Source organism: Phyllobates terribilis, unplaced genomic scaffold (assembly GCF_046119375.1).
Source record: "Phyllobates terribilis strain yellow unplaced genomic scaffold, ASM4611937v1 Scaffold_1__5_contigs__length_1240528914, whole genome shotgun sequence".
Taxonomy (NCBI): Eukaryota; Metazoa; Chordata; class Amphibia; order Anura; family Dendrobatidae; genus Phyllobates; species Phyllobates terribilis.
In genome coordinates, this window is record NW_027362761.1 from 1,208,428,225 (window position 1) to 1,208,454,944 (window position 26,720).

At 50.0% G+C, this 26,720-nt stretch overlaps 1 protein-coding gene across 2 annotated transcripts in view; it reads left to right on the forward strand.

Moving 5' to 3' along the window:
* SFXN5 (sideroflexin 5) overlaps window positions 1–26,720 on the forward strand; it is a 373,664-nt gene that overhangs the window by 186,323 nt on the left and 160,621 nt on the right. For both annotated transcript variants that reach the window (XM_073649478.1, XM_073649469.1), the window contains 2 exons: window positions 12,981–13,096; window positions 22,244–22,329. In XM_073649478.1, coding sequence (XP_073505579.1) covers window positions 12,981–13,096; window positions 22,244–22,329 — 202 coding nt within the window. The remainder of the gene's footprint in view (window positions 1–12,980; window positions 13,097–22,243; window positions 22,330–26,720) is intronic.

Below are 26,720 nucleotides of genomic sequence, written 5' to 3' on the forward strand. Positions count from 1 at the left end.
CCCTCCACAGATTGGAGACAAACCGAGTCCTGCGCTAACGAAAACGCCCATGACTGAGGATCGCCCTGCAATAGAGAGATCACAATACCAACCCGTTGCTCCTCATTTCCGGAGGAGTAAGGACGAAGCTTGAAATACAATTTGAATGCCTCCTTAAATTCAAAAAACTTGTCCCTACTCCTGAAAACCTGTCCGGGAGGTCAACCTTGGGTTCAAGCTGGATAGGCCTACCTGCAGAGACCCCCACATTAGCGACCTGTAGCCTCACAGAGGAGGTCATTCACCTCCAGGGACAGACAGCGGAACTGCTCTGCGAGATCTGCAACTGAACCCATACCAAGGGAGAAAGGAAAAAAAAAAAAGTCCACGCCCAAAAACACACAAAGAAAAAAAAAAACCAAAGTGTTTTTTTTTTTTTGTCTTTTCAAAACGTGCTCGGTCGGCTCTAATGTCACCCTGTCTCCCCTAACGACCCTGTATTTTCTCTTCACCAATCGCCGCACGCATGCCTCGCCCTGTCTTTCCCTGGCGTATGACTAAGGCTAGGGAAGGGAGGAGATGAGCACTAGTCGATCTCCACTAAACACTATAAACAACAGGGAAAATTGCTTAGCTTTAGACGAACTCCAGACAAATGTGCACACGTTCTGAAGCTCCAGAGAGGACGAAGTACTGCTCTTTCTAAAGCTTTCACAGGTAGTAATGAATATCGCCGGCAACTCCCTCTCAGACATACCAGGTATTTATACACTCAGGCAGGGTGTTAATTAGCCAGAGGGAGGTAGCCGCTGGGTCCTAGAGACAGCTTCTAAGATGATGTCTGTAATGCCAAACGTAGAGATCTCCTGCAACCAACTGCAGGGCAACTATCTGTCACCTCTGACACACACATGACACCTGAGCTCGTCATGGAACCGCTGCCTACCCCAGATCTTACAGACCATGCTATCTCACTAATTATAGCTGTCTTATAACAGAGCCGAGCTGTAGTATAAAGCAAGGATGGAAGACAAAACGTCATTATGAGCCCCTGATGAGGATAGATTTCAGACTCCTTCATGCTCCTATGGACGATGCATCGGAGCCGGTGATGGTGGATATGTGCTAGTGGAGCTGAGGGGGGAAATGCCGGTGAAAATAACATGAGATGAAAACTGCGCTATTGCTTTAAGAATTCCTGGTCTGGGGCGCCCCCAGCGGGGCGGAGGCCGTGTCCATTAGCGGTGATTTGTGTTGTAACTTGCCTCATTATTAGGAGGCCGGTGATCAGATCTCTCCTCGGATCTTATTTCATCGGGGGATTGTGGTAAACAATCATTAGGATTACGCTGGAATCTCCCGGGATTGTGCCGTTCTCCAGGACGAGCAGCCGCGGCTCGGCTTAATTAATAAAGCTGCGGGCGGGTGACCACAATGATGCCGGGAGCGGAGCGCAGCGACTTTTCTGAATCTGTCATCTGTTTTTTCCTGACTTAAAAACGTTTTTCATTCCGTTTTCTGTACATGAATATGGGGCGGACATCTCGCCAAGCGGCGGTAAGCAGCATTTAGAGATATGTTACAGCAGTCTTGTGAACATCAAAAAGTCAGTTAGTTGGGGGATGACATTCACATCTGTGGGATAATATTGTGGGCATGCTCAGTGATCTGTGCAGTGGTCATTGTACAGAGAGGGGCAGGAGGTGAGCTGTGGCATCACTTATTGCCTTTGTGGACATGCTCAGTGATCTGTGCAGTGGTCATTGTGCAGAGAGGGGCAGGAGGTGAGCTGTGGCATCACTTATTGCCTTTGTGGGCATGCTCTGTGACCTGTGCAGAGGTCATTGTGCAGAGAGGGGCAGGAGGTGAGCTGTGGCATCACTTATTGCCTTTTGTGGACATGCTCAGTGATCTGTGCAGAGGTCATTGTGTAGAGAGGGGCAGGAGGTGAGCTGTGGCATCACTTATTGCCTTTGTGGGCATGCTCAGTGATCTGTGCTGTGGTCATTGTGCAGAGAGGTGCAGGAGGTGAGCTGTGACATCACTTATTGCCTTTGTGGGCATGCTCAGTGATCTGTGCAGTGGTCATTGTACAGAGAGGGGCAGGAGGTGAGCTGTGGCATCACTTATTGTCTTTGTGGGCATGCTCTGTGACCTGTGCAGAGGTCATTGTGCAGAGAGGGGCAGGAGGTGAGCTGTGGCATCACTTATTGCCTTTTGTGGACATGCTCAGTGATCTGTGCAGAGGTCATTGTGTAGAGAGGGGCAGGAGGTGAGCTGTGGCATCACTTATTGCCTTTGTGGGCATGCTCAGTGATCTGTGCAGTGGTCATTGTGCAGAGAGGGGCAGGAGGTGAGCTGTGGCATCACTTATTGCCTTTTGTGGACATGCTCAGTGATCTGTGCAGAGGTCATTGTGTAGAGAGGGGCAGGAGGTGAGCTGTGGCATCACTTATTGCCTTTGTGGGCATGCTCAGTGATGTGTGCAGTGGTCATTGTGCAGAGAGGGGCAGGAGGTGAGCTGTGGCATCACTTATTGCCTTTGTGGGCATGCTCAGTGATCTGTGCAGTGGTCATTGTGCAGAGAGGGGCAGGAGGTGAGCTGTGGCATCACTTATTGCCTTTTGTGGGCATGCTCTGTGGCCTGTGCAGAGGTCATTGTGCAGAGAGGGGCAGAAGGTGAGCTGTGGCATCACTTATTGCCTTTTGTGGGCACTGATGGACAGATGCTGAGTATGCTAGTGTCAGTGGTATCTAAGGGTTAATCATACAGGATCAGAGGATTTTCTGATCACAGCTGTTACAGCAGGAACTCAGCTGTCAATCACAGGAGCGGTGTCCGTGCGATCACTGTAACATAGCTCTACGTCATGTGGCTGCTAAGGGCTTTCAAAGGGGTAGTCTCATGATGACAACCTTCATCCCTTTCTATGAGCCGGAACGTGGAGCCACTGTCTGACATTGTGCAGTTTGATGCCGTCAATGCCGGTGCTGTCAGTGTCGGTGCTATCCGTGTACAGTCAGTGTCGGTGCTATCAGTGTGCAGTCAGTGCCGTCAGTGTCGGTGCTATCAGTATGCAGTCAGTGCCGTCAGTGTCTGTGCTATCCGTGTACAGTCAGTGCTTTCAGTGTTTGTTCTATCCGTGTACAGTCAGTGCTGTCAGTGTCGGTGCTGTCAGTGTCGGTGCTGTCAGTGTCGGTGCTGTCAGTGTTGGTGCAGTCGGTGCTGTCAGTGTCGGTGCTGTCAGTGTCGGTGCTGTCAGTGTCGGTGCAGTGAGTGCTGTCAGTGTCGGTGCTGTCAGTGGTGTCGGTGCAGTCGGTGCTGTCAATGTCGGTGCAGTGAGTGCTGTCAGTGTCGGTGCAGTCAGTGTCGGTGCAGTCAGTGTCAGTGCAGTGAGTGCTGTCAGTGTCGGTGCAGTCAGTGTCAGTGCAGTGAGTGCTGTCAGTGTCGGTGCTGTCAGTGTCGGTGCTGTCAGTGTCGGTGCTGTCAGTGTCGGTGCTGACAGTGTCGGTGCTGTCAGTGTCGGTGCTGTCAGTGTCGGTGCTGTCAGTGTCGGTGCTGTCAGTGTCGGTGCTGTCAGTGTCAGTGCTGTCAGTGTCGGTGCTGTCAGTGTCGGTGCAGTGAGTGCTGTCAGTGTCGGTGCTGTCAGTGTCGGTGCTGTCAGTGTCGGTGCAGTGAGTGCTGTCAGTGTCGGTGCAGTCAGTGTCGGTGCAGTCAGTGTCAGTGCAGTGAGTGCTGTCAGTGTCGGTGCTGTCAGTGTCGGTGCTGTCAGTGTCGGTGCTGTCAGTGTCGGTGCTGTCAGTGTCGGTGCAGTGAGTGCAGTCAGTGTCGGTGCAGTCAGTGTCGGTGCAGTCAGTGTCGGTGCTGTCAGTGTCGGTGCTGTCAGTGTCGGTGCTGTCAGTGTCGGTGCTGTCAGTGTCGGTGCTGTCAGTGTCGGTGCAGTCGGTGCAGTCAGTGTCGGTGCTGTCAGTGTCGGTGCTGTCAGTGTCGGTGCAGTCGGTGCAGTCAGTGTCGGTGCAGTCAGTGTCGGTGCAGTCAGTGTCGGTGCAGTCAGTGTCGGTGCAGTCAGTGTCGGTGCTGTCAGTGTCGGTGCTGTCAGTGTCGGTGCTGTCAGTGTCGGTGCTGTCAGTGTCGGTGCAGTGAGTGCTGTCCGTGTCGGTGCTGTCCGTGTCGGTGCAGTCAGTGTCGGTGCAGTCAGTGTCGGTGCTGTCAGTGTCGGTGCAGTGAGTGCTGTCCGTGTCGGTGCAGTCAGTGTCGGTGCAGTCAGTGTCGGTGCTGTCAGTGTCGGTGCTGTCAGTGGTGTCGGTGCAGTCGGTGCTGTCAATGTCGGTGCAGTGAGTGCTGTCAGTGTCGGTGCAGTCAGTGTCGGTGCAGTCAGTGTCGGTGCAGTCAGTGTCGGTGCAGTCAGTGTCGGTGCAGTCAGTGTCAGTGCAGTGAGTGCTGTCAGTGTCGGTGCAGTCAGTGTCGGTGCAGTCAGTGTCAGTGCAGTGAGTGCTGTCAGTGTCGGTGCTGTCAGTGTCGGTGCTGTCAGTGTCGGTGCTGTCAGTGTCGGTGCTGTCAGTGTCGGTGCTGTCAGTGTCGGTGCAGTGAGTGCTGTCAGTGTCGGTGCTGTCAGTGTCGGTGCTGTCAGTGTCGGTGCTGTCAGTGTCGGTGCTGTCAGTGTCGGTGCTGTCAGTGTCGGTGCTGTCAGTGTCAGTGCTGTCAGTGTCGGTGCTGTCAGTGTCGGTGCAGTGAGTGCAGTCAGTGTCGGTGCAGTCAGTGTCGGTGCAGTCAGTGTCGGTGCAGTCAGTGTCGGTGCAGTCAGTGTCGGTGCTGTCAGTGTCGGTGCAGTCGGTGCTGTCAGTGTCGGTGCAGTCAGTGTCGGTGCAGTGAGTGCAGTCAGTGTCGGTGCAGTCAGTGTCGGTGCAGTCAGTGTCGGTGCTGTCAGTGTCGGTGCTGTCAGTGTTGGTGCAGTCGGTGCTGTCAGTGTCGGTGCAGTCAGTGTCGGTGCTGTCAGTGTCGGTGCAGTCGGTGCTGTCAGTGTCGGTGCTGTCAGTGTCGGTGCTGTCAGTGTCGGTGCTGTCAGTGTCGGTGCTGTCATTGTCGGTGCTGTCAGTGTCGGTGCAGTGAGTGCTGTCAGTGTCGGTGCAGTCAGTGTCGGTGCAGTCAGTGTCGGTGCAGTCAGTGTCGGTGCTGTCAATGTCGGTGCTGTCAGTGTCGGTGCTGTCAGTGTCAGTGCTGTCAGTGTCGGTGCTGTCAGTGTCGGTGCTGTCAGTGTCGGTGCTGTCAGTGTCGGTGCTGTCAGTGTCGGTGCTGTCAGTGTCGGTGCTGTCAGTGTCGGTGCAGTGAGTGCTGTCCGTGTCGGTGCAGTCAGTGTCGGTGCAGTCAGTGTCGGTGCAGTCAGTGTCGGTGCAGTCAGTGTCGGTGCTGTCAGTGTCGGTGCAGTCGGTGCTGTCAGTGTCGGTGCAGTCAGTGTCGGTGCAGTCAGTGTCGGTGCAGTCAGTGTCGGTGCAGTCAGTGTCGGTGCTGTCAGTGTCGGTGCTGTCAGTGTCGGTGCTGTCAGTGTCGGTGCTGTCAGTGTTGGTGCAGTCGGTGCTGTCAGTGTCGGTGCAGTCAGTGTCGGTGCAGTCAGTGTCGGTGCTGTCAGTGTCGGTGCAGTCAGTGTCGGTGCAGTCAGTGTCGGTGCAGTCAGTGTCGGTGCAGTCAGTGTCGGTGCAGTCAGTGTCGGTGCTGTCAGTGTCGGTGCTGTCAGTGTCGGTGCTGTCAGTGTCGGTGCTGTCAGTGTCGGTGCTGTCAGTGTTGGTGCAGTCGGTGCTGTCAGTGTCGGTGCAGTCAGTGTCGGTGCAGTCAGTGTCGGTGCAGTCAGTGTCAGTGTCGGTGCTGTCAGTGTCGGTGCAGTCGGTGCTGTCAGTGTCGGTGCTGTCAGTGTCGGTGCTGTCAGTGTCGGTGCTGTCAGTGTCGGTGCTGTCAGTGTCAGTGCTGTCAGTGTCGGTGCTGTCAGTGTCGGTGCAGTGAGTGCTGTCAGTGTCGGTGCAGTCAGTGTCGGTGCAGTCAGTGTCGGTGCTGTCAGTGTCGGTGCAGTCGGTGCTGTCAGTGTCGGTGCAGTCAGTGTCGGTGCAGTGAGTGCAGTCAGTGTCGGTGCAGTCAGTGTCGGTGCAGTCAGTGTCGGTGCAGTCAGTGTCGGTGCTGTCAGTGTCGGTGCAGTCGGTGCTGTCAGTGTCGGTGCAGTCAGTGTCGGTGCAGTCAGTGTCGGTGCAGTCAGTGTCAGTGCTGTCAGTGTCGGTGCTGTCAGTGTCGGTGCTGTCAGTGTCGGTGCTGTCAGTGTCGGTGCTGTCAGTGTCGGTGCAGTGAGTGCTGTCAGTGTCGGTGCAGTCAGTGTCGGTGCAGTCAGTGTCAGTGTCGGTGCTGTCAGTGTCGGTGCAGTGAGTGCTGTCAGTGTCGGTGCTGTCAGTGTCGGTGCAGTCGGTGCTGTCAGTGTCGGTGCTGTCAGTGTCGGTGCAGTGAGTGCTGTCAGTGTCGGTGCAGTCAGTGTCGGTGCAGTCAGTGTCGGTGCAGTCAGTGTCGGTGCTGTCAGTGTCGGTGCTGTCAGTGTCGGTGCAGTCAGTGTCGGTGCAGTCAGTGTCGGTGCAGTCAGTGTCGGTGCTGTCAGTGTCGGTGCTGTCAGTGTCGGTGCAGTCAGTGTCGGTGCAGTCAGTGTCGGTGCAGTGAGTGCAGTCAGTGTCGGTGCAGTCAGTGTCGGTGCAGTCAGTGTCGGTGCTGTCAGTGTCGGTGCTGTCAGTGTCGGTGCAGTCAGTGTCGGTGCAGTGAGTGCTGTCAGTGTCGGTGCAGTCAGTGTCGGTGCAGTCAGTGTCGGTGCTGTCAGTGTCGGTGCTGTCAGTGTCGGTGCTGTCAGTGTCGGTGCTGTCAGTGTCGGTGCAGTCGGTGCTGTCAGTGTCGGTGCTGTCAGTGTCGGTGCAGTCAGTGTCGGTGCAGTGAGTGCAGTCAGTGTCGGTGCAGTCAGTGTCGGTGCAGTCAGTGTCGGTGCAGTCAGTGTCGGTGCAGTGAGTGCAGTCAGTGTCGGTGCAGTCAGTGTCGGTGCAGTCAGTGTCGGTGCAGTCAGTGTCGGTGCTGTCAGTGTCGGTGCTGTCAGTGTCGGTGCTGTCAGTGTCGGTGCTGTCAGTGTCGGTGCTGTCAGTGTCGGTGCTGTCGGTGCAGTCAGTGTCGGTGCAGTGAGTGCTGTCAGTGTCGGTGCAGTCAGTGTCGGTGCTGTCAGTGTCGGTGCTGTCAGTGTCGGTGCAGTCGGTGCTGTCAGTGTCGGTGCTGTCAGTGTCGGTGCTGTCAGTGTCGGTGCTGTCAGTGTCGGTGCTGTCAGTGTCGGTGCAGTCGGTGCTGTCAGTGTCGGTGCTGTCAGTGTCGGTGCTGTCAGTGTCGGTGCTGTCAGTGTCGGTGCTGTCAGTGTCGGTGCTGTCAGCGTCGGTGCTGTCAGCGTCGGTGCTGTCAGCGTCGGTGCTGTCAGCGTCGGTGCTGTCAGTGTCGGTGCTGTCAGTGTCGGTGCAGTGAGTGCTGTCAGTGTCGGTGCTGTTAGTGTCGGTGCAGTGAGTGCTGTCAGTGTTGGTGCAGTCGGTGCTGTCAGTGTCGGTGCAGTGAGTGCTGTCAGTGTCGGTGCAGTCAGTGTCGGTGCAGTGAGTGCTGTCAGTGTCGGTGCAGTCAGTGTCGGTGCAGTCAGTGTCGGTGCTGTCAGTGTCGGTGCTGTCAGTGTCGGTGATGTCAGTGTCGGTGCTGTCAGTGTCGGTGCAGTCGGTGCTGTCAGTGTCGGTGCAGTCAGTGTCGGTGCTGTCAGTGTCGGTGCTGTCAGTGTCGGTGCAGTCAGTGTCGGTGCAGTCGGTGCTGTCAGTGTCGGTGCTGTCAGTGTCGGTGCTGTCGGTGCTGTCAGTGTCGGTGCAGTCAGTGTCGGTGCAGTCAGCGTCGGTGCAGTCAGCGTCGGTGCAGTCAGCGTCGGTGCTGTCAGTGTCGGTGCAGTCAGTGCAGTCAGTGTCGGTGCAGTCAGTGTCGGTGCAGTCAGTGTCGGTGCAGTCAGTGTCGGTGCAGTCAGTGTCGGTGCAGTCAGTGTCGGTGCAGTCAGTGTCGGTGCAGTCAGTGTCGGTGCACACCCCACCCACAAGGACAATCCACAATTTCTCATACATTTTACAGAGAGACGGCACAAATATGAAAAAAGCAGCAGAATTGTAATTTTTTGTGGAACAGCAGACTTGTCTGGAGAGCGGACAGATCCTCGGAGAAGAGGCCATATGCTCCTCTCTTTTTATAGTTTTTCTTGTAGCTTCCTTCCCTCCATCCCTCGGGGTTTATTAGAATACTAATATCGCCGTCATTTATAAATGGATTTCTGGGAAACTTCTGCTGCAGTTCAGACTTTTTTACGCTTTGTGCAAAGAGAAAACAACAAGGACGATCACAGATGAGACGATAGAAGAGTGTTCTCGGATGTCTGCGGTGTGATGTGCGAGAGAACAGCTCTATCCATCTACCTCCTCTGTCTACTTATCTCTGTCTCTTTCTATGTCTCCCTCTCTCACTCTATCTCTAGATCTCTCTGTCTAAATCTTTCTTTATCTCTCTATAACCTTCTCTCTGTCTATCTCTGTCTCTAGATCTCTCTACATGTTGAGCTCGATCTGTCTCCCTCTTTCTCTGTCTCTCTTTCCTTCTATTATCTATCTCTCCTTCTCTGTCTCTCACTCTTTATTTCTCTCTACCTATGTCTATCCCTCTGTCTTTATCTCTCTATTCCTCTTTTTCTCTTTATCTCTCTCTATCCCTCTATCTATCCCCTTTTCTCTGTTTATCTTTCTCTACCCCTCTCTTTATCCCTCTCTATATCCCTCTCTTTACCTCTATATCTATCTCTCTTCCCCTCTTTCTCTCTTATTCTATCTCTATCCTTCTCTCTCTCTCTAGCCCTTTCTCTCCATCCCTCTTTTTCTCTCTTTTTCTCTCTGTAGCACTTCTCTCTTTTTTTCTATTTCTATCCTTCTTTTTCTCTCTAGCCCTCTCTCTTTCTCTTTTTTATCTCTATCCTTCTCCCTCTCTATCCCTCTCTTTTCTATTTATATCCTTCTCTCTCTAGCCCTCTCTAGCTCTTTCTCTCCTGCTCTCTTTAGCTCTCTAGCCCTCTCTCTTTACCTCTCTAGCCCTCTCTCTTTAGCTCTCTCTATCCTTCTCTCTCTATCCCTTTCTATCCCTCACTAGCTCTTTCTCTCCCGCTCTCTTTAGCTCTCTATCCCTCTCTAGCCCTCTCTCTTTAGCTCTCTAGCCCTCTCTATCCCTCTCTCTCTAGCGCTCTCTCTTTAGCTCACTCTATCCTTCTCTCTCTAGCCCTCTCTAGCCCTCTCTCTTTAGCTCTCTCTATCCTTCTCTCTCTAGCCCTCTCTAGCTCTTTCTCTCCTGCTCTCTTTAGCTCTCTATCCCTCTCTATCCCTCTCTCTCTAGCGCTCTCTTTAGCTCACTCTATCCTTCTCTCTCTAGCCCTCTCTCTTTAGCTCTCTATCCTTCTCTCTCTAGCCCTCTCTAGCTCTTTCTCTCCTGCTCTCTTTAGCTCTCTAGCCCTCTCTCTTTAGCTCTCTCTATCCTTCTCTCTCTAGCCCTCTCTAGCTCTTTCTCTCCTGCTCTCTTTAGCTCTCTATCCCTCTCTAGCCCTCTCTCTTTAGCTCTCTTTATCCTTCTCTCTCTAGCCCTCTCTAGCTCTTTCTCTCCTGCTCTCTTTAGCTCTCTATCCCTCTCTAGCCCTCTCTCTTTAGCTCTCTCTATCCTTCTCTCTCTAGCCCTCTCTATCTCTTTCTCTCCTGCTCTCTTTAGCTCACTATCCCTCTCTATCCCTCTCTCTAGCGCTCTCTCTTTAGCTCTCTATCCTTCTCTCTCTAGCCCTCTCTCTTTAGCTCTCTCTATCCTTCTCTCTCTAGCCCTCTCTAGCTCTTTCTCTCCTGCTCTCTTTAGCTCTCTAGCCCTCTGTCTTTAGCTCTCTATCCTTCTCTCTCTAGCCCTCTCTAGCTCTTTCTCTCCTGCTCTCTTTAGCTCTCTATCCCTCTCTAGCCCTCTCTCTTTAGCTCTCTCTATCCTTCTCTCTCTAGCCCTCTCTAGCTCTTTCTCTCCTGCTCTCTTTAGCTCTCTATCCCTCTCTATTCCTCTCTCTCTAGCGCTCTCTCTTTAGCTCACTCTATCCTTCTCTCTCTAGCCCTCTCTCTTTAGCTCTCTCTATCCTTCTCTCTCTAGCCCTCTCTAGCTCTTTCTCTCCTGCTCTCTTTAGCTCTCTAGCCCTCTCTCTTTAGCTCTCTCTATCCTTCTCTCTCTAGCCCTCTCTAGCTCCTTCTCTCCTGCTCTCTTTAGCTCTCTATCAATCTCTATCCCTCTCTCTCTAGCGCTCTCTCTTTAGCTCACTCTATCCTTCTCTCTCTAGCCCTCTCTCTTTAGCTCTCTCTATCCTTCTCTCTCTAGCCCTATCTAGCTTTTTCTCTCCTGCTCTCTTTAGCTCTCTAGCCCTCTGTCTTTAGCTCTCTATCCTTCTCTCTCTAGCCCTCTCTAGCTCTTTCTCTCCTGCTCTCTTTAGCTCTCTAGCCCTCTCTCTTTAGCTCTCTCTATCCTTCTCTCTCTAGCCCTCTCTAGCTCTTTCTCTCCTGCTCTCTTTAGCTCTCTATCCCTCTCTAGCCCTCTCTCTTTAGCTCTCTCTATCCTTCTCTCTCTAGCCCTCTCTAGCTCTTTCTCTCCTGCTCTCTTTAGCTCTCTATCCCTCTCTAGCCCTCTCTCTTTAGCTCTCTGTATCCTTCTCTCTCTAGCCCTCTCTAGCTCTTTCTCTCCTGCTCTCTTTAGCTCTCTATCCCTCTCTAGCCCTCTCTCTTTAGCTCTCTCTATCCTTCTCTCTCTAGCCCTCTCTAGCTCTTTCTCTCCTGCTCTCTTTAGCTCTCTATCCCTCTCTAGCCCTCTCTCTTTAGCTCTCTTTATCCTTCTCTCTCTAGCCCTCTCTAGCTCTTTCTCTCCTGCTCTCTTTAGCTCTCTATCCCTCTCTAGCCCTCTCTCTTTAGCTCTCTCTATCCTTCTCTCTCTAGCCCTCTCTATCTCTTTCTCTCCTGCTCTCTTTAGCTCACTATCCCTCTCTATCCCTCTCTCTCTAGCGCTCTCTCTTTAGCTCACTCTATCCTTCTCTCTCTAGCCCTCTCTCTTTAGCTCTCTCTATCCTTCTCTCTCTAGCCCTCTCTAGCTCTTTCTCTCCTGCTCTCTTTAGCTCTCTAGCCCTCTGTCTTTAGCTCTCTATCCTTCTCTCTCTAGCCCTCTCTAGCTCTTTCTCTCCTGCTCTCTTTAGCTCTCTATCCCTCTCTAGCCCTCTCTCTTTAGCTCTCTCTATCCTTCTCTCTCTAGCCCTCTCTAGCTCTTTCTCTCCTGCTCTCTTTAGCTCTCTATCCCACTCTATTCCTCTCTCTCTAGCGCTCTCTCTTTAGCTCACTCTATCCTTCTCTCTCTAGCCCTCTCTCTTTAGCTCTCTCTATCCTTCTCTCTCTAGCCTTCTCTAGCTCTTTCTCTCCTGCTCTCTTTAGCTCTCTAGCCCTCTCTCTTTAGCTCTCTCTATCCTTCTCTCTCTAGCCCTCTCTAGCTCTTTCTCTCCTGCTCTCTTTAGCTCTCTATCAATCTCTATCCCTCTCTCTCTAGCGCTCTCTCTTTAGCTCACTCTATCCTTCTCTCTCTAGCCCTCTCTCTTTAGCTCTCTCTATCCTTCTCTCTCTAGCCCTCTCTAGCTTTTTCTCTCCTGCTCTCTTTAGCTCTCTAGCCCTCTCTCTTTAGCTCTCTCTATCCTTCTCTCTCTAGCCCTCTCTAGCTTTTTCTCTCCTGCTCTCTTTAGCTCTCTATCCCTCTCTAGCCCTCTCTCTCTAGCGCTCTCTCTTTAGCTCACTCTATCCTTCTCTCTCTAGCCCTCTCTCTTTAGCTCTCTATCCCTCTCTAGCCCTCTCTCTTTAGCTCTCTCTATCCTTCTCTCTCTAGCCCTCTCTATCTCTTTCTCTCCTGCTCTCTTTAGCTCACTATCCCTCTCTATCCCTCTCTCTCTAGCGCTCTCTCTTTAGCTCACTCTATCCTTCTCTCTCTAGCCCTCTCTCTTTAGCTCTCTCTATCCTTCTCTCTCTAGCCCTCTCTAGCTCTTTCTCTCCTGCTCTCTTTAGCTCTCTAGCCCTCTGTCTTTAGCTCTCTATCCTTCTCTCTCTAGCCCTCTCTAGCTCTTTCTCTCCTGCTCTCTTTAGCTCTCTATCCCTCTCTAGCCCTCTCTCTTTAGCTCTCTCTATCCTTCTCTCTCTAGCCCTCTCTAGCTCTTTCTCTCCTGCTCTCTTTAGCTCTCTATCCCACTCTATTCCTCTCTCTCTAGCGCTCTCTCTTTAGCTCACTCTATCCTTCTCTCTCTAGCCCTCTCTCTTTAGCTCTCTCTATCCTTCTCTCTCTAGCCTTCTCTAGCTCTTTCTCTCCTGCTCTCTTTAGCTCTCTAGCCCTCTCTCTTTAGCTCTCTCTATCCTTCTCTCTCTAGCCCTCTCTAGCTCTTTCTCTCCTGCTCTCTTTAGCTCTCTATCAATCTCTATCCCTCTCTCTCTAGCGCTCTCTCTTTAGCTCACTCTATCCTTCTCTCTCTAGCCCTCTCTCTTTAGCTCTCTCTATCCTTCTCTCTCTAGCCCTCTCTAGCTTTTTCTCTCCTGCTCTCTTTAGCTCTCTAGCCCTCTCTCTTTAGCTCTCTCTATCCTTCTCTCTCTAGCCCTCTCTAGCTTTTTCTCTCCTGCTCTCTTTAGCTCTCTATCCCTCTCTAGCCCTCTGTCTTTAGCTCTCTATCCTTCTCTCTCTAGCCCTCTCTAGCTCTTTCTCTCCTGCTCTCTTTAGCTCTCTGTCCCTCTCTCTTTAGCTCTCTCTATCCCTCTCTGTCCCCCTCTCTCTAGCGCTCTCTCTCTCTCTCTCTGTCTCCTCTTCTTCCCCTTGCGTTCAGTTGACCCTCCATGTCTTTGTTTCCTCTCTGCAGCCAGTGCCAATGTTTGCAATGTGGTCTTAATGAGACACAGCGAGCTGGAGGATGGCATCGATGTGCTAGACAGCAGCGGTCAGATCGTCGGATCGTCTAGAATAGCTGCCAAACACGTATGTATAGGTTTTTGTTTAAATGCCAGTTTTTAATGTGTAAATAAATATCAATTTTCCTTTGGAGGGAGTAGGGGTTAATTTTTTTAACTGATGTAATAGAGTGAGGAGGTGTTTTTTGCTGGACAATTTTTACTACTTTTTTTTGGGTGTGGGGGTGGGATTAAATTTTCTTTTTTACACCATGTATCTGGCCTAATACTAAGATAAGCTAATAGAATGTGGCTCAGTAAGTAGATGCACCAAAAGAACTAAGCTCAGTACTAAGAAATGCATAGACATGGTAAGAAAACCATACGAAGAGCAGGACTAGAATGTGACGCGCCCCCTGGGCCGCGTGGGGAACCCGGAACCGGGCCTCTGGTGGGATGCTGGGGGTGGTAGTCTCAGTGTGGCGGTGACCCGGTCCGTGGCTCAGGGCGGTCAAACCAGTGGCAGTCTTAGTGTAATAACAAATGTCCGACTACGCCACCCGTGGATTGCGGTCAGTGGGGACCGCCGCCGCGCTGCAGGCCGCTGAGGCTGATGTTGTAAGCGCAGCCAAGTATGGGATAACTCCCCACGGGAGAAGTATTGTCTCAGGGCAGCTAGTGTGGATGATGGGAGTGATGGTGTGAGCGTCCCAGTACTAATGGTGCTGGTGCGGCGATGAAACACAGAGACGTGTGGTGCAGTTCAGGGTCTTTACTGATGGTATAAAGCAGACCCTCCCGGGAGTACTGGTTAGCAGTAGAGGCCTGGTCAGTCTGTGAGCAAGCAGGATCTCCCCCTGGCCAGGTGGAGTTGTAGGCCTCTCCGACTATCTGCACTCTTTCCTGGCTACCTTGCTCTATGCGGGTAGAAGTAGCCCACGTCCCTCAGTATACCGTGTGGTGCTCACCTGTATGGCCGGTGACTTGGGGCCTTCTGTTAGCCTCCACTCCACGATGGCGGTGCTGGTCCCTTGCTTGTGACCGTGCCTCCGGGCTTCTAAGGCAAGAGGACCTGGAATCCCCTGCCGGTTGGATTCTGCTGCTGGACCTGGATGTCCCCACAGCCTCGGACTCCGTGTCCGGGTTTAGTGTCTTCAGCCAAGGCGAGCTATCTAGCTTCCAGCCTCTGGCTCTCACTCCTGCTCCTACAGAGCTCCTGCTGTATCTTTCCCTCTCCAAGCTCTGACTCCCCTAATCCCGCCCCAGACCCAGTGTATAAGGGCAGATTCCTCCCCTCCCAGGTCTGGGCGGGCAGTGTTGCATGCTTAGGGCTCCTGACCAGAGAAACCTCCCTTCTTGCTCTCAGACTTAATATTTCTATTACTGTGGCAACCAGACCCCTGGGGTGCCACAAATGCGCTACCACAACTAAGCTCAGTACTAAGATTTATTAACACTAAGATCAGTACTAGAATACACTAAGATAGCGAAGCTGAGCACTAAGATTTGTCAACGAAACCAAGATCAGTACTAGAATGTTCTAACCCAACCAAGCTCAGTACTGAGAAATGCATAGACATGGTAAGAAAACCATACTCAATACTGAGAGCAGGACTAGAATGCACTAACACAATTAAGCTCAGTACTAAGATTTATTAACGCTAAGATCAGTATTAGAATACACTAAGATAGCGAAGCTCAGCACTAAGATTTGTCAACGAAACCAAGATCAGTACTAGAATGTGCTAACACAACCAAGCTTTGTACTAAGATTGGTTAACGAAGCCAAGATCAGTACTACAATGCACTAAAGCACCTAAGCTCAATACTAAGACTGGTCAACAAAATTTATTTTGCCAACATTATAACTATGCGAAGGTATGTGTAATGGTGTAGTGCCTTGGCAGATTCCTTTTGAAGAACAATGTATATTGATAATCTTTATTTCTTTCATCTGAATAAGTCTTTTGAAATGTATAAATATTTCTTATGTACCAGTTTTCAATTAAACAAATTTAAAAGATTGGTTAACAAAACCAAGATCAATACTAGAATGCATTAACAAAACTAAGATCAGTGTTAAGATTTGTCAACAGAACCTCAATACCTACACACAGTACTGGAACCAAACTCCGTACTAAACTACGCTAACAGATGATAACAGAATTAAGCTTTCTGCATAGATACAATAACAGAAGGAATTTCATTTAGAGAGAGCAACAATAGTCACAGTCGAAGTGTGTACAGAACATACTGTAGCTAAAAGCTGTCAGCATTGCCTGAATAAGGCCTTGTTCTGTTTTTTTTCAGCCTGTATGTGCGCAATGGGCTGTACACAGACAGCACTCTGAACAATGAAAAACAAGTGCACATTTACAGTGGCTTTCAAAAGTTTTCACCCCCTGGCATTTTTTCGCTGTTTGCTACCTCACAACCTGGAATTTCAGTTATTTTTTTTTGAGGGTTTGCATCAGCTCATGTAAAGAACATGCCGACAACTGTGAACATTTGGTTTTCTTTTTATTGTGAAACAAATAACAAATAGGACAAAATAACTGATAACTTCAGTGTGCATAACTAGTCACCACCTAAAGTCAGTACTTTGTAGAGCCTCCTTTTGTAGCGATTACAGCTGCAAGCCGCTTTGGATAAGTCTATGAGCTTTCCACATCTTGCCACAAGGATTTTTGCCCTTTCCTCAAGGCAAAACTGCTATAGCTCCTTCAAGTTAGATGGTTTCCTCTGGTGAACAGCAATCTTCACGTCTGACCACAGATTCTCCATTGGATTAAGGTCTGGGCTGTGACTCGGCCACTCCAAAACATTTACACGTTTCCCCTTACACCACTCGAGTGTTGCTTTAGCAGTATTCTTTGGTTCATTGTCTTGTTGGAAGGTGAATCTCCGTCCCAGTCTCAAATCACTGACAGACTGAAACAGGTTTTGCTCAAGAATATCCCTGTATTTCACACCATCCATCTTCCCCTCGACTCGGACAATTTTCCCTGTTCGTGCTGCCAAAAAACATCCCCACAGTGACAGCATGATGCTGCCACCACCATATTTCACTATGGAGATGGTGTTCTTGGGGTGATGAGCTGTGTTGGTTTGGCGGCAGACATCGTTTTTACCTTGGTGGCCAAAAAGTTAAATTTTGGTCTCATATGACCACAGCACCTTCCGCCATATATTTGGGGAGTCTCCCACATGTCTTTTGAGCGTCCTATCTTGGCAGGCTTGTTGTGGTACCATATTCTTTCCATTTGATGATAATGGATTTCATGATGCTCCGGGGGATCATCAGAGATTGGGATATTTTTTCATAACCCAACCCTGACTTGTACTTCTCAACAACTTTGTCCCTGACTTGTTTGGAGATCTCCTTGGTCTTCATGGTGGTGTTTGGATATCGCCTTGGTCTTCGTGGTGGTGTTTGGGGATCTCCTTGGTCTTCATGGTGGTGTTTGGAGATCTCCTTGGTCTTAATGGTGGTGTTTGGAGATCTCCTTGGTCTTCATGGTGTTGTTTGGAGATCTCCTTGGTCTTCATTGTGCTGTTTGGAGATCTCCTTGGTCTTCATTGTGCTGTTTGGAGATCTCCTTGGTCTTCATGGTGGTGTTTGGAGATCTCCTTGGTCTTCATTGTGCTGTTTGGAGATCTCCTTGGTCTTCATTGTGCTGTTTGGAGATCTCCTTGGTCTTCATTGTGCTGTTTGGAGATCTCCTTGGTCTTCATTGTGCTGTTTGGAGATCTCCTTGGTCTTCATGGTGGTGTTTGGAGATCTCCTTGGTCTTCATGGTGGTGTTTGGAGATCTCCTTGGTCTTCATGGTGGTGTTTGGAGATCTCCTTGGTCTTCATGGTGGTGTTTGGAAATCTCCTTGGTCTTCATGGTGTTGTTTGGTTAGTGGTACCTTTTGTTAATGGTGTTGTTGCCTCTGCAGCCTTTCAGTAAGGGTAAAGTGTATATACTCACAGACCATGTGGCACTTAGATTGCAAACAGGTGGACGTCCTGTCACTAAGCATGGGACTTATGAAGGGAATTGCTTGCACCAGAAATTTTAAGGGGCTTCATAGCAAAAGGGGTGAATACATATGCACATGCCAATTTTTAGTAATTTGATCCACAATTTTAATTCATGCCTATATTTTTCTTTCTTTTCTTCACCAACGTAGACTACTTAGCGCTGATGCATCACACACAAATCGGATTATAAAAATATTTACACACAGACTGTAATGTAACAATATAGGTAAAAAGCTGAGGGGGTGAATACTTTTGCAAGCCACTGTATGTATCTGGCTTTTTAATGTTTATTAATTTATCTCAGCTCTATCTATCACTTTAATATCTATCTATCTATCTATCTATCTATCTCTCGTGTATAACATGTCTGTGTACTTGTACCCCGTGTTTCCGTCTGTATTGTGCGTGCAGTGTACTCGCTCCTTTCAGTAACAGATCTATGGTGCGAAGTCTCCAGCTGTTTCCATTTTCCCTTTAAACACCTTAAGAACGCTTGGAGAAGAGGCCATATGCTTCTCTCTTTTTATAGAAAGTTTTTTTTTCTTGTAGCTTCCTTCCCTCCATCCCTCGGGGTTTATTAGAATACTAATATCGCCATCATTTATAAATGGATTTCTGGAAAACTTTTGCTAAAGTTCAAACTTTTTCACACTTTGTGCAAAGAGAAAACAACAAGTATTTTCCCGGATGTATAATAGGCAAAGAGGAAAAATGTTCTAGATAAATTACAATCGGACATAGGAAATCTAGAAACTATGGATGGAGATCGAGTTTTATCTGGATTCGGAGGAGCAGATAGCAGCCGGGGGATAGATTGTCACACTGGTGAAGAAGATGTTCTCCAGTCATCCGCCAGAGAAGACATTACCATTGCTCCAGTGATGACGTGCTTTACATCGTTCCAGCAGACGTCTGGCATTGGGCATACGTACGCTTGTGTGCAGCTGCTCGGTGAAGCTCCCGGTGCCGCAGGTCTTGTGTAGTTCAGTGTAAAGGTCTGTAGTGCGTGAGGGAGCGCAGGATGGCAGATTTCTACACACTCGTTGTAAGTTTACATAATCCTGCACTTTGTCGCTGGTCTGTTGATACTCCGAAGACAGGTCTACTTCACAGTGACCGCACCCTCCATTGTATCTCTAGCAGGATGTTTAGTGTCGTTGTCCTGCTGGAAGGTGAACCTACGTATTTTGCAGCCTCTAGCAGGTTTTCCTCCACAGTTGCCCTGTATTTAGCACCGTCCATTTTCCCATCAACTCTGACCAGCTTCCCTTCCCTGGCTGAAGAAAAGCCTCCCTACAGCCTGATGCTGTCACCACCATGGGTGACGGTGGGGATGGTGTTTTCAGTGTGATATACATTGTTACTTTTTCGCCACATATAGCGTTTTGGATTTAGCCCAAAAAATTCTACTTTGGTCTCATCTGACCAGAGCACCTTCTTCCACATACCATGTAGTGGACATTCCTTGCACGTGGGAGAAGTTACTCTGGTCAGATGAGACTACAGTAGAACTTTTTGGGCTAAATGCAAAACGCGATGTGTGGCAGAAAACGAACACCACACATCACCCTGAAAACACCATCCCCACTGTCACACATGGTGGGGGCAGCATCATGCTGTGGGGATGGTTTTCTTCAGCAGATGCAAGGAAGATGGTCTGAGTTGAGTAGAGGATGGAGCTAAATACAGGGCAATCCTGGAGGAAAACCTGTTTGAGGCTGCAAAACACTTGAGACTGGGGCGTAGGTTCACCTTCCAGCAGGACAACAACTAGATGTGCAAAGCTGGTAGAGACATCCCCAAAAGACTGCAGCAGTGAAAGGTGGTCCTACATAGTACTGACTCAGGGGGCTGAAGACTAATGCACCTCACAGTTTTCAGATATATCAATCACATATCTGTCATCTATCCATCTGTATATGTATATATCTGCGTGCACATATCTGTACAATGAAATGGATAAAATGCTGCTGATTATCACAGGGGATGAAATCACTGATGAGTTTTTAGAGGAAGGATAAATCCGCTGTTCTTCTTACACAATTCACCAAAAGCGCAGATCTAACGAGCGAATATTTACACTAAACTTCATATAGAAAAACATATGGACGAGGAGGATTCTCCGGCATAATCAGTGACTCACCGCGGCCAATAAACTCCCCCTCAGATACGTCTGTAGTGTACGGGAGCCAAAGCCGAGCGCTGCCTCTTATAGGGGCTCCGCATTTACTGCTCCTCGTATCCCCCGCTCTTCACATATCCGCTCTATTCTCTACTGCAAAACTTTTTTCTTCATCTCTTCTTATATTTGAGGTTTTTTTTTCCAAATTTACAATAGAAATCCTCAAATCTATTTCTCAACCTGTTATATTCTTTAAATCTGTGGCGTCATTTTTTTCTTTTATCAGTTGTAAACGCCGCCGTTCTCCTGAATCCGGCGATGTTTTTCTTTCGTTCCTGCGCCGCAACGTTCCTGAGATATGGCCCCCTTTTCCCTGTATATAAATAGTCTTCTTTTTTTTTAACCAAGTGGGTGTGGTCATGAACTCCTGTTTGGGAATTTTCATGAAGGCCACACCCAGTTGGTTAAAAAAAAAAATAACATTTATGCACAGGGAAGAGGGGGCTATATCTCAAGAATGGAGAGGTGCTGGGAAAATAAAGAGAAATAACCCCCCGGATTAAGGAGCGGGATTTACACCAGGTAAAAAAAAAAATGACTTCTTTATGGCAAGGAACAGGTCATCTTTAAGAGATTAAAGAAAAAAAAACATTTCAAAAGCCTTTTCTGAAATCTGAAAAATGCATACGCATCTTTTCCAGAACGCTTGCTATTTTTCAGTGGATGATTTGAGACTACCTTGCTGTTATAACTAAGCCCACCCCAATTTTGAGTTTCGCCCTGCTTCTTCAGGGGGCTGTTATAACAGCAAGGTACTAACTCTACTTGTGAATGCTACCGCTATGATAATATTATAATATTATGTCTTATTACTCTTGATGTACCTAAGCTACATATAGGCAATGCTTTATATTATCTGTGTATAAAGGGTTTAGGGCTATGGAGGTGGTACTTTTTGCCCCCTTATGACGTACTGTGTCACCTTCTGTGTATGCTTTTAGCAGGCCTGTTCGTGTCCTTTTTGTCTGGCATATTTTCCTTGTAATTTTATATGGAGATTGCAGAGCTGTCAGGCTGAGTGGGCGGAGATTGCAGAGCTGTCAGGCTGAGTGGGCGGAGATTGCAGAGCTGTCAGGCTGAGTGGGCGGAGATTGCAGAGCTGTCAGGCTGAGTGGGCGGAGATTGCACAGCTGTAAGGCTGAGTGGGCAGAGATTGCAGAGCTGTCAGGCTGAGTGGGCGGAGATTGCAGAGCTGTCAGGCTGAGTGGGCGGAGATTGCAGAGCTGTCAGGCTGAGTGGGCGGAGATTGCAGAGCTGTCAGGCTGAGTGGGCGGAGATTGCAGAGCTGTAAGGCTGAGTGGGCGGAGATTGCAGAGCTGTCAGGCTGAGTGGGCGGAGATTGCAGAGCTGTCAGGCTGAGTGGGCGGAGATTGCAGAGCTGTCAGGCTGAGTGGGCGGAGATTGCAGAGCTGTCAGGCTGAGTGGGCGGAGATTGCAGAGCTGTCAGGCTGAGTGGGCGGAGATTGCAGAGCTGTCAGGCTGAGTGGGCGGAGATTGCAGAGCTGTCAGGCTGAGTGGGCGGAGATTGCAGAGCTGCCAGGCTGAGTGAGCGGAGATTGCAGAGCTGTCAGGCTGAGTGGGCGGCGATTGCACAGCTGCCAGGCTGAGTGGGCGGAGATTGCAGAGCTGCCAGGCTGAGTGGGCGGAGATTGCAGAGCTGCCAGGCTGAGTGGGTGGAGATTGCAGAGCTGTAAGGCTGAGTGGGTGGAGATTGCAGAGCTGCCAGGCTGAGTGGGCGGAGATTGCAGAGCTGCCAGGCTGAGTGGGCGGAGATTGCAGAGCTGCCAGGCTGAGTGGGCGGAGATTGCAGAGCTGCCAGGCTGAGTGGGCGGAGATTGCAGAGCTGCCAGGCTGAGTGGGCGGAGATTGCAGAGCTGCCAGGCTGAGTGGGCGGAGATTGCAGAGCTGTCAGGCTGAGTGGGCGGAGATTGCAGAGCTGTCAGGCTGAGTGGGCGGAGATTGCAGAGCTGTCAGGCTGAGTGGGCGGAGATTGCAGAGCTGTCAGGCTGAGTGGGCGGAGGTTGCAGAGCTGCCAGGCTGAGTGGGCGGAGGTTGCAGAGCTGCCAGGCTGAGTGGGCGGCGATTGCAGAGCTGCCAGGCTGAGTGGGCGGCGATTGCAGAGCTGCCAGGCTGAGTGGGCGGCGATTGCACAGCTGCCAGGCTGAGTGGGCGGAGATTGCACAGCTGTCAGGCTGAGTGGGCGGAGAATGCAGAGCTGTCAGGCTGAGTGGGCGGAGATTGCAGAGCTGCCAGGCTGAGTGGGCGGCGATTGCAGAGCTGTCAGGCTGAGTGGGCGGCGATTGCACAGCTGTCAGGCTGAGTGGTCGGAGATTGCACAGCTGTCAGGCTGAGTGGGCGGAGATTGCAGAGCTGTCAGGCTGAGTGGGCGGAGATTGCAGAGCTGCCAGGCTGAGTGGGCGGAGATTGCACAGCTGCCAGGCTGAGTGGGCGGAGATTGCACAGCTGTCAGGCTGAGGGGGAGGAGATTGCACAGCTGTCAGGCTGAGTGGGCGGCGATTTCACAGCTACCAGGCTGAGTGGGCGGAGATTGCAGAGCTGCCAGGCTGAGTGGGCGGCGATTGCAGAGCTGCCAGGCTGAGTGGGCGGCGATTGCAGAGCTGCCAGGCTGAGTGGGCGGCGATTGCACAGCTGCCAGGCTGAGTGGGCGGCGATTGCACAGCTGCCAGGCTGAGTGGGCGGCGATTGCACAGCTGCCAGGCTGAGTGGGTGGCGATTGCACAGCTGCCAGGCTGAGTGGGCGGAGATTGAATACTCATGGACTCATGAGTGCTGTCACTCTACAGCTGGATTGACGATCATTTTATGATCAGGATTATGCAGCCAGTCTGACCTGGATTTTTACAGTAAGTACACTAGCCCCATCAGGTCTGATAGATTTATGTAATACTATGCGCAGTTTCTATAGTGAATTCTGATGACAGATGTGCTGAGTGAAATGATGCCGAGCATGTCTGTTCTTTGTGTCGTGTCTACGAGGTCTAACCCTTCTTCCTGTCTCTTTCCAGGCGCTGCTAGAGACAGCTCTCACCAGAGTGGTGCTCCCCATGCCTATCCTTGTTCTACCTCCCATTATAATGTCTGGACTTGAAAAGTAAGTGCTCCGTCCGCCCCTAAACCATCGCCATAGTCCATCTCTGCTCATAGGAGAATACCATGCAAAGATTAAAATGAGGCGGCTTTCAGCTGCTGCCTGACACCAATATACTTCCAACCACTTGAGATATGAGATCTTGGCGCCTGTCCTACGTTCAATACTTGAGTTTTCAGTCATGTCCGCTTTATGGGAGGTGAAGAAGCAGGCTTGGCCGCCACCGGCTTCTTCAGATGTGGAAGATGGGTGGGCTCTGTGTCTTTTGTACAGGATCTCTGGAGTAGTGTTGAGCCACCCCCGTAGTGTTCGGGTTCGGTTCGGTTCGTCGAACACCGGGATGTTCGAGGAACTGTTCGTCGAACTGTTCGTCGAACACCTTAGAACACCGTCGAACACCGTTAAAACCAATGGCAGGCAAACAAAAACACATAGAAACACATAGAAAACACCTTCAAAGGTGTCCAAAAGCTGACAAACTGCTCAGAAGACGCTTTCTTTAAAAAAGCCGGCCAGCAAATTCAGCAGCGGCATACACCGGTACCCGACAATTTAGACATGAAAGAATAGAGCATCACACATAGATTAGATAGATAGAAACATGTCAGTCACATATATATGAAGTACAGTGACAGTGTTGCTTACTGTACTTGTCATTTAGTGTAAAGGATTTATTAAAAAATATAATAGTGTTTTCGTGCACCGTCTCTTTAAAAAAGCCGGCCGGCAATTCAGCAGCGGTACCCGACAATTTAGAATAGAAAGAATAGAGCTTCACACATAGATTAGATAGATAGAAACATGTCAGTCACATATATATGAAGTACAGTGATAGTGTTGGTTACTGTACTTGTCATTTAGTATTAAAATAAAGGATTTATTATTAAAAATAATTGGCGTGGGGGTTCCCCGTAATTTTAGTCTCTAGCGGAGGTTAAGCAGACAGCTGGAGCAGATGTTTGAAGCCTGGGAAGGGGGTAATACCCACGGAGCTTCCCAGGCTACTAATATCAGCCCCCAGCTGAATACATAGCCTTTACTAGCTATTAAAATGGAGGACCCCCCCCAAAAAAATGACGTGGGGTCCCCCCTAATTTAATAGCTAGCAAAGGCTAGACAGACAGCTGGGGGCTGATATTAATAGCCCAGGAAGGGAGCCATGAATATTGGCCCCCTCCCAGGCTAGAAACACCAGCCGTCAGCCGCCCCAGAAATGGCGCATCCATAGGATGTTCCAATTCTGGCACTTAGCCTCGCTCTTCCACGCTGCCCTGGTGCGGTGGCAGGGGGTAATAGGGTTGGGGTTGATGTCAGCTTATAATGCCAGCTGACATCAAGCCCAGGTTAGTAATGGAGAGGCGTCTATAAGACACCCCCATTACTAACCCCATAGTCAAAGTTAAAAAAAAAACACAAACACCCAGAATAAAGTCCTTTAATTGAAATAAACACACAATTCTTTATTGTTCTAAATTAAACCATACTTACCATCACGCCCATTCCAGCTGAAGCCAACGATCTCCTGCAATAAAAGAAAAATAATAAAGCAACCTCATCCTTACCTTTCCATGGTTCCCAGGACAGCTTCAGCTCTGCTACATCGAGATGACAGGCTGGACCGCAGCAGAACGCTGCCATCCAGCCTGTCATCCCGCAGACACTGAGAAGCGCAGGCATACTTGCGCTCCTCAGTGTCTGACTGTGACGGCATCCAGATGAGCCGACAATGAACTCGGCTCACCTCATGTACGTCACTGACAGCGTGGGAAAATTCTCCTGCACTCAGCGCTTCAGCGTGAGAATTTTCCCACGCTGTCAGTGACGTGCATGAGGTGAGCCGAGTTCATTGGACATGACCTCGGCTCATCTGGATGCCGTCACAGCGAGACAGTGAGGAGCGCAAGCAAGCCTGCGCTTCTCAGTGTCTGTGGGATGACAGACTGGATGGCAGCGTTCTGCTGCGGTCCAGCCTGTCATCTCGATGTAGCAGAGCTGAAGCTGTCGTGGGAACCATGGAAAGGTAAGGATGATGTTGCTTTATTATTTTACTTTTATTGCAGGAGATCATTGGCTTCAGCTGGAATGGGCGTGACGGTAAGTATGGTTTAATTTAGAACAATAAAGAATTGTGTGTTTATTTCAATTAAAGGACTTTTTTCTGGGTGTTTGTGTTTTTTTTAAATACTTTACTAGAAATTCATGGTGGTCATGTCTAATATTGGCGTGACCCCATGAATTTCGGGCTTAGGGCCAGCTGATAATGCCAAGCTGGCCCTAACCCCTTTATTACCCAGTGAGCCACCGCATCAGGGCCCTGGATGAGTTGGGTACAGCGCCAGAAGATGGCGCTTCTATGAACGTGCCATTTTCTGGGGCGGCTGCGGACTGCAATTTGCAGCGGGTGGGGCCCAGAAAGCTTGGGTCTCCCTGCGCTGCAGATTCCAGCCCCCAGCTGCCTAGTTGTACCTGTCTGGACACAAAAATAGGGCGAAGCTCCACGCATTTTTTTTTTAAATTCATGAAATTCATGGAATAATTAAGAAAAAAAGGGCTTCCCTATATTGTTGTGTCCGGCTAGGTACAAATAGGCAGCTGGTGGTTGGGGGCAGCCCGTTCCTGCCTGCTGTACCTGACTGGACACAAATATAGGGCGAAGCCCCACATCAATTTTTTTTTCATTATTTCATGAATTTCCTGAAATAATTTAAAAAAATTGAAGTGGGGCTTCGCCCTATATTTGTGTCCAGTCAGGTACAGCAGGCAGGAACGGGCTGCCCCCAACCACCAGCTGCCTATTTGTACCTAGCCGGACACAACAATATAGGGAAGCCCTTTTTTTCTTAATTATTCCATGAATTTCATGAATTTAAAAAAAAAATACGTGGAGCTTCGCCCTATTTTTGTGTCCAGACAGGTACAACTAGGCAGCTGGGGGCTGGAATCTGCAGCGCAGGGAGACCCAAGCTTTCTGGGCCCCACCCGCTGCAAATTGCAGTCCGCAGCCGCCCCAGAAAATGGCACGTTCATAGAAGCGCCATCTTCTGGCGCTGTACCCAACTCATCCAGGGCCCTGATGCGGTGGCTCACTGGGTAATAAAGGGGTTAGGGCCAGCTTGGCATTATCAGCTGGCCCTAAGCCCGAAATTCATGGGGTCACGCCAATATTAGACATGACCACCATGAATTTCTAGTAAAGTATTTAAAAAAAACACAACACCCAGAAAAAAGTCCTTTAATTGAAATAAACACACAATTCTTTATTGTTCTAAATTAAACCATACTTACCGCCACGCCCATTCCAGCTGAAGCCAATGTCTTCTGCAATAAAAGTAAAATAATTAAGCAACCTCATCCTTACCTTTCCATGGTTCCCACGACAGCTTCAGCTCTGCTACATCGAGATGACAGGCTGGACCGCAGCAGAACGCTGCCATCCAGCCTGTCATCCCGCAGACACTGAGAAGCGCAGGCTTGCTTGCGCTCCTCAGTGTCTCGCTGTGACGGCATAAAGATGAGACAAGCTCATGTCCAATGAACTCGGCGCACCTCATGCACGTCACTGACAGCGTGGGAGAATTCTCCTGCACTCAGCACTTCAGCGTGAAAATTCTCCCACGCTGTCAGTGACGTACATGAGGTCAGCTGAGTTCATTGGACATGAATGAGCTCACCTCATGCACGTCACTGACAGCGTGGGAAAATTCTCACGCTGAAGCGCTGAGTGCAGGAGAATTTTCCCACGCTGTCAGTGACGTGCATGAGGTGAGCTCATTCATGTCCAATGATCTCAGCTCACCTCATGCACGTCACTGACAGCGTGGGAAAATTCTCCTGCACTCAGCGCTACAGCGTGAGAATTCTCCCACGCTGTCAGTGACGTGCATGAGGTGAGCTCATTCATGTCCAATGAACTCAGCTGACCTCATGCACGTCACTGACAGCGTGGGAGAATTCTCACGCTGAAGTGCTGAGTGCAGGAGAATTCTCCCACGCTGTCAGTGACGTGCATGAGGTGAGCCGAGTTCATTGGACATGAACTCGTCTCATCTTTATGCCGTCACAGCCAGACACTGCAGAGCGCAAGCAAGCCTGCGCTTCTCAGTGTCTGCGGGATGACAGGCTGGATGGCAGCGTTCTGCTGCGGTCCAGCCTGTTATCTCGATGTAGCAGAGCTGAAGCTGTCGTGGGAACCATGGAAAGGTAAGGATGAGGTTGCTTTATTATTTTTCTTTTATTGCAGGAGATCGTTGGCTTCAGCTGGAATGGGCGTGATGGTAAGTATGGTTTAATTTAGAACAATAAAGAATTGTGTCTTTATTTCAATTAAAGGACTTTATTCTGGGTGTTTGTGGGTTTTTTTAACTTTGACTATGGGGTTAGTAATGGGGGTGTCT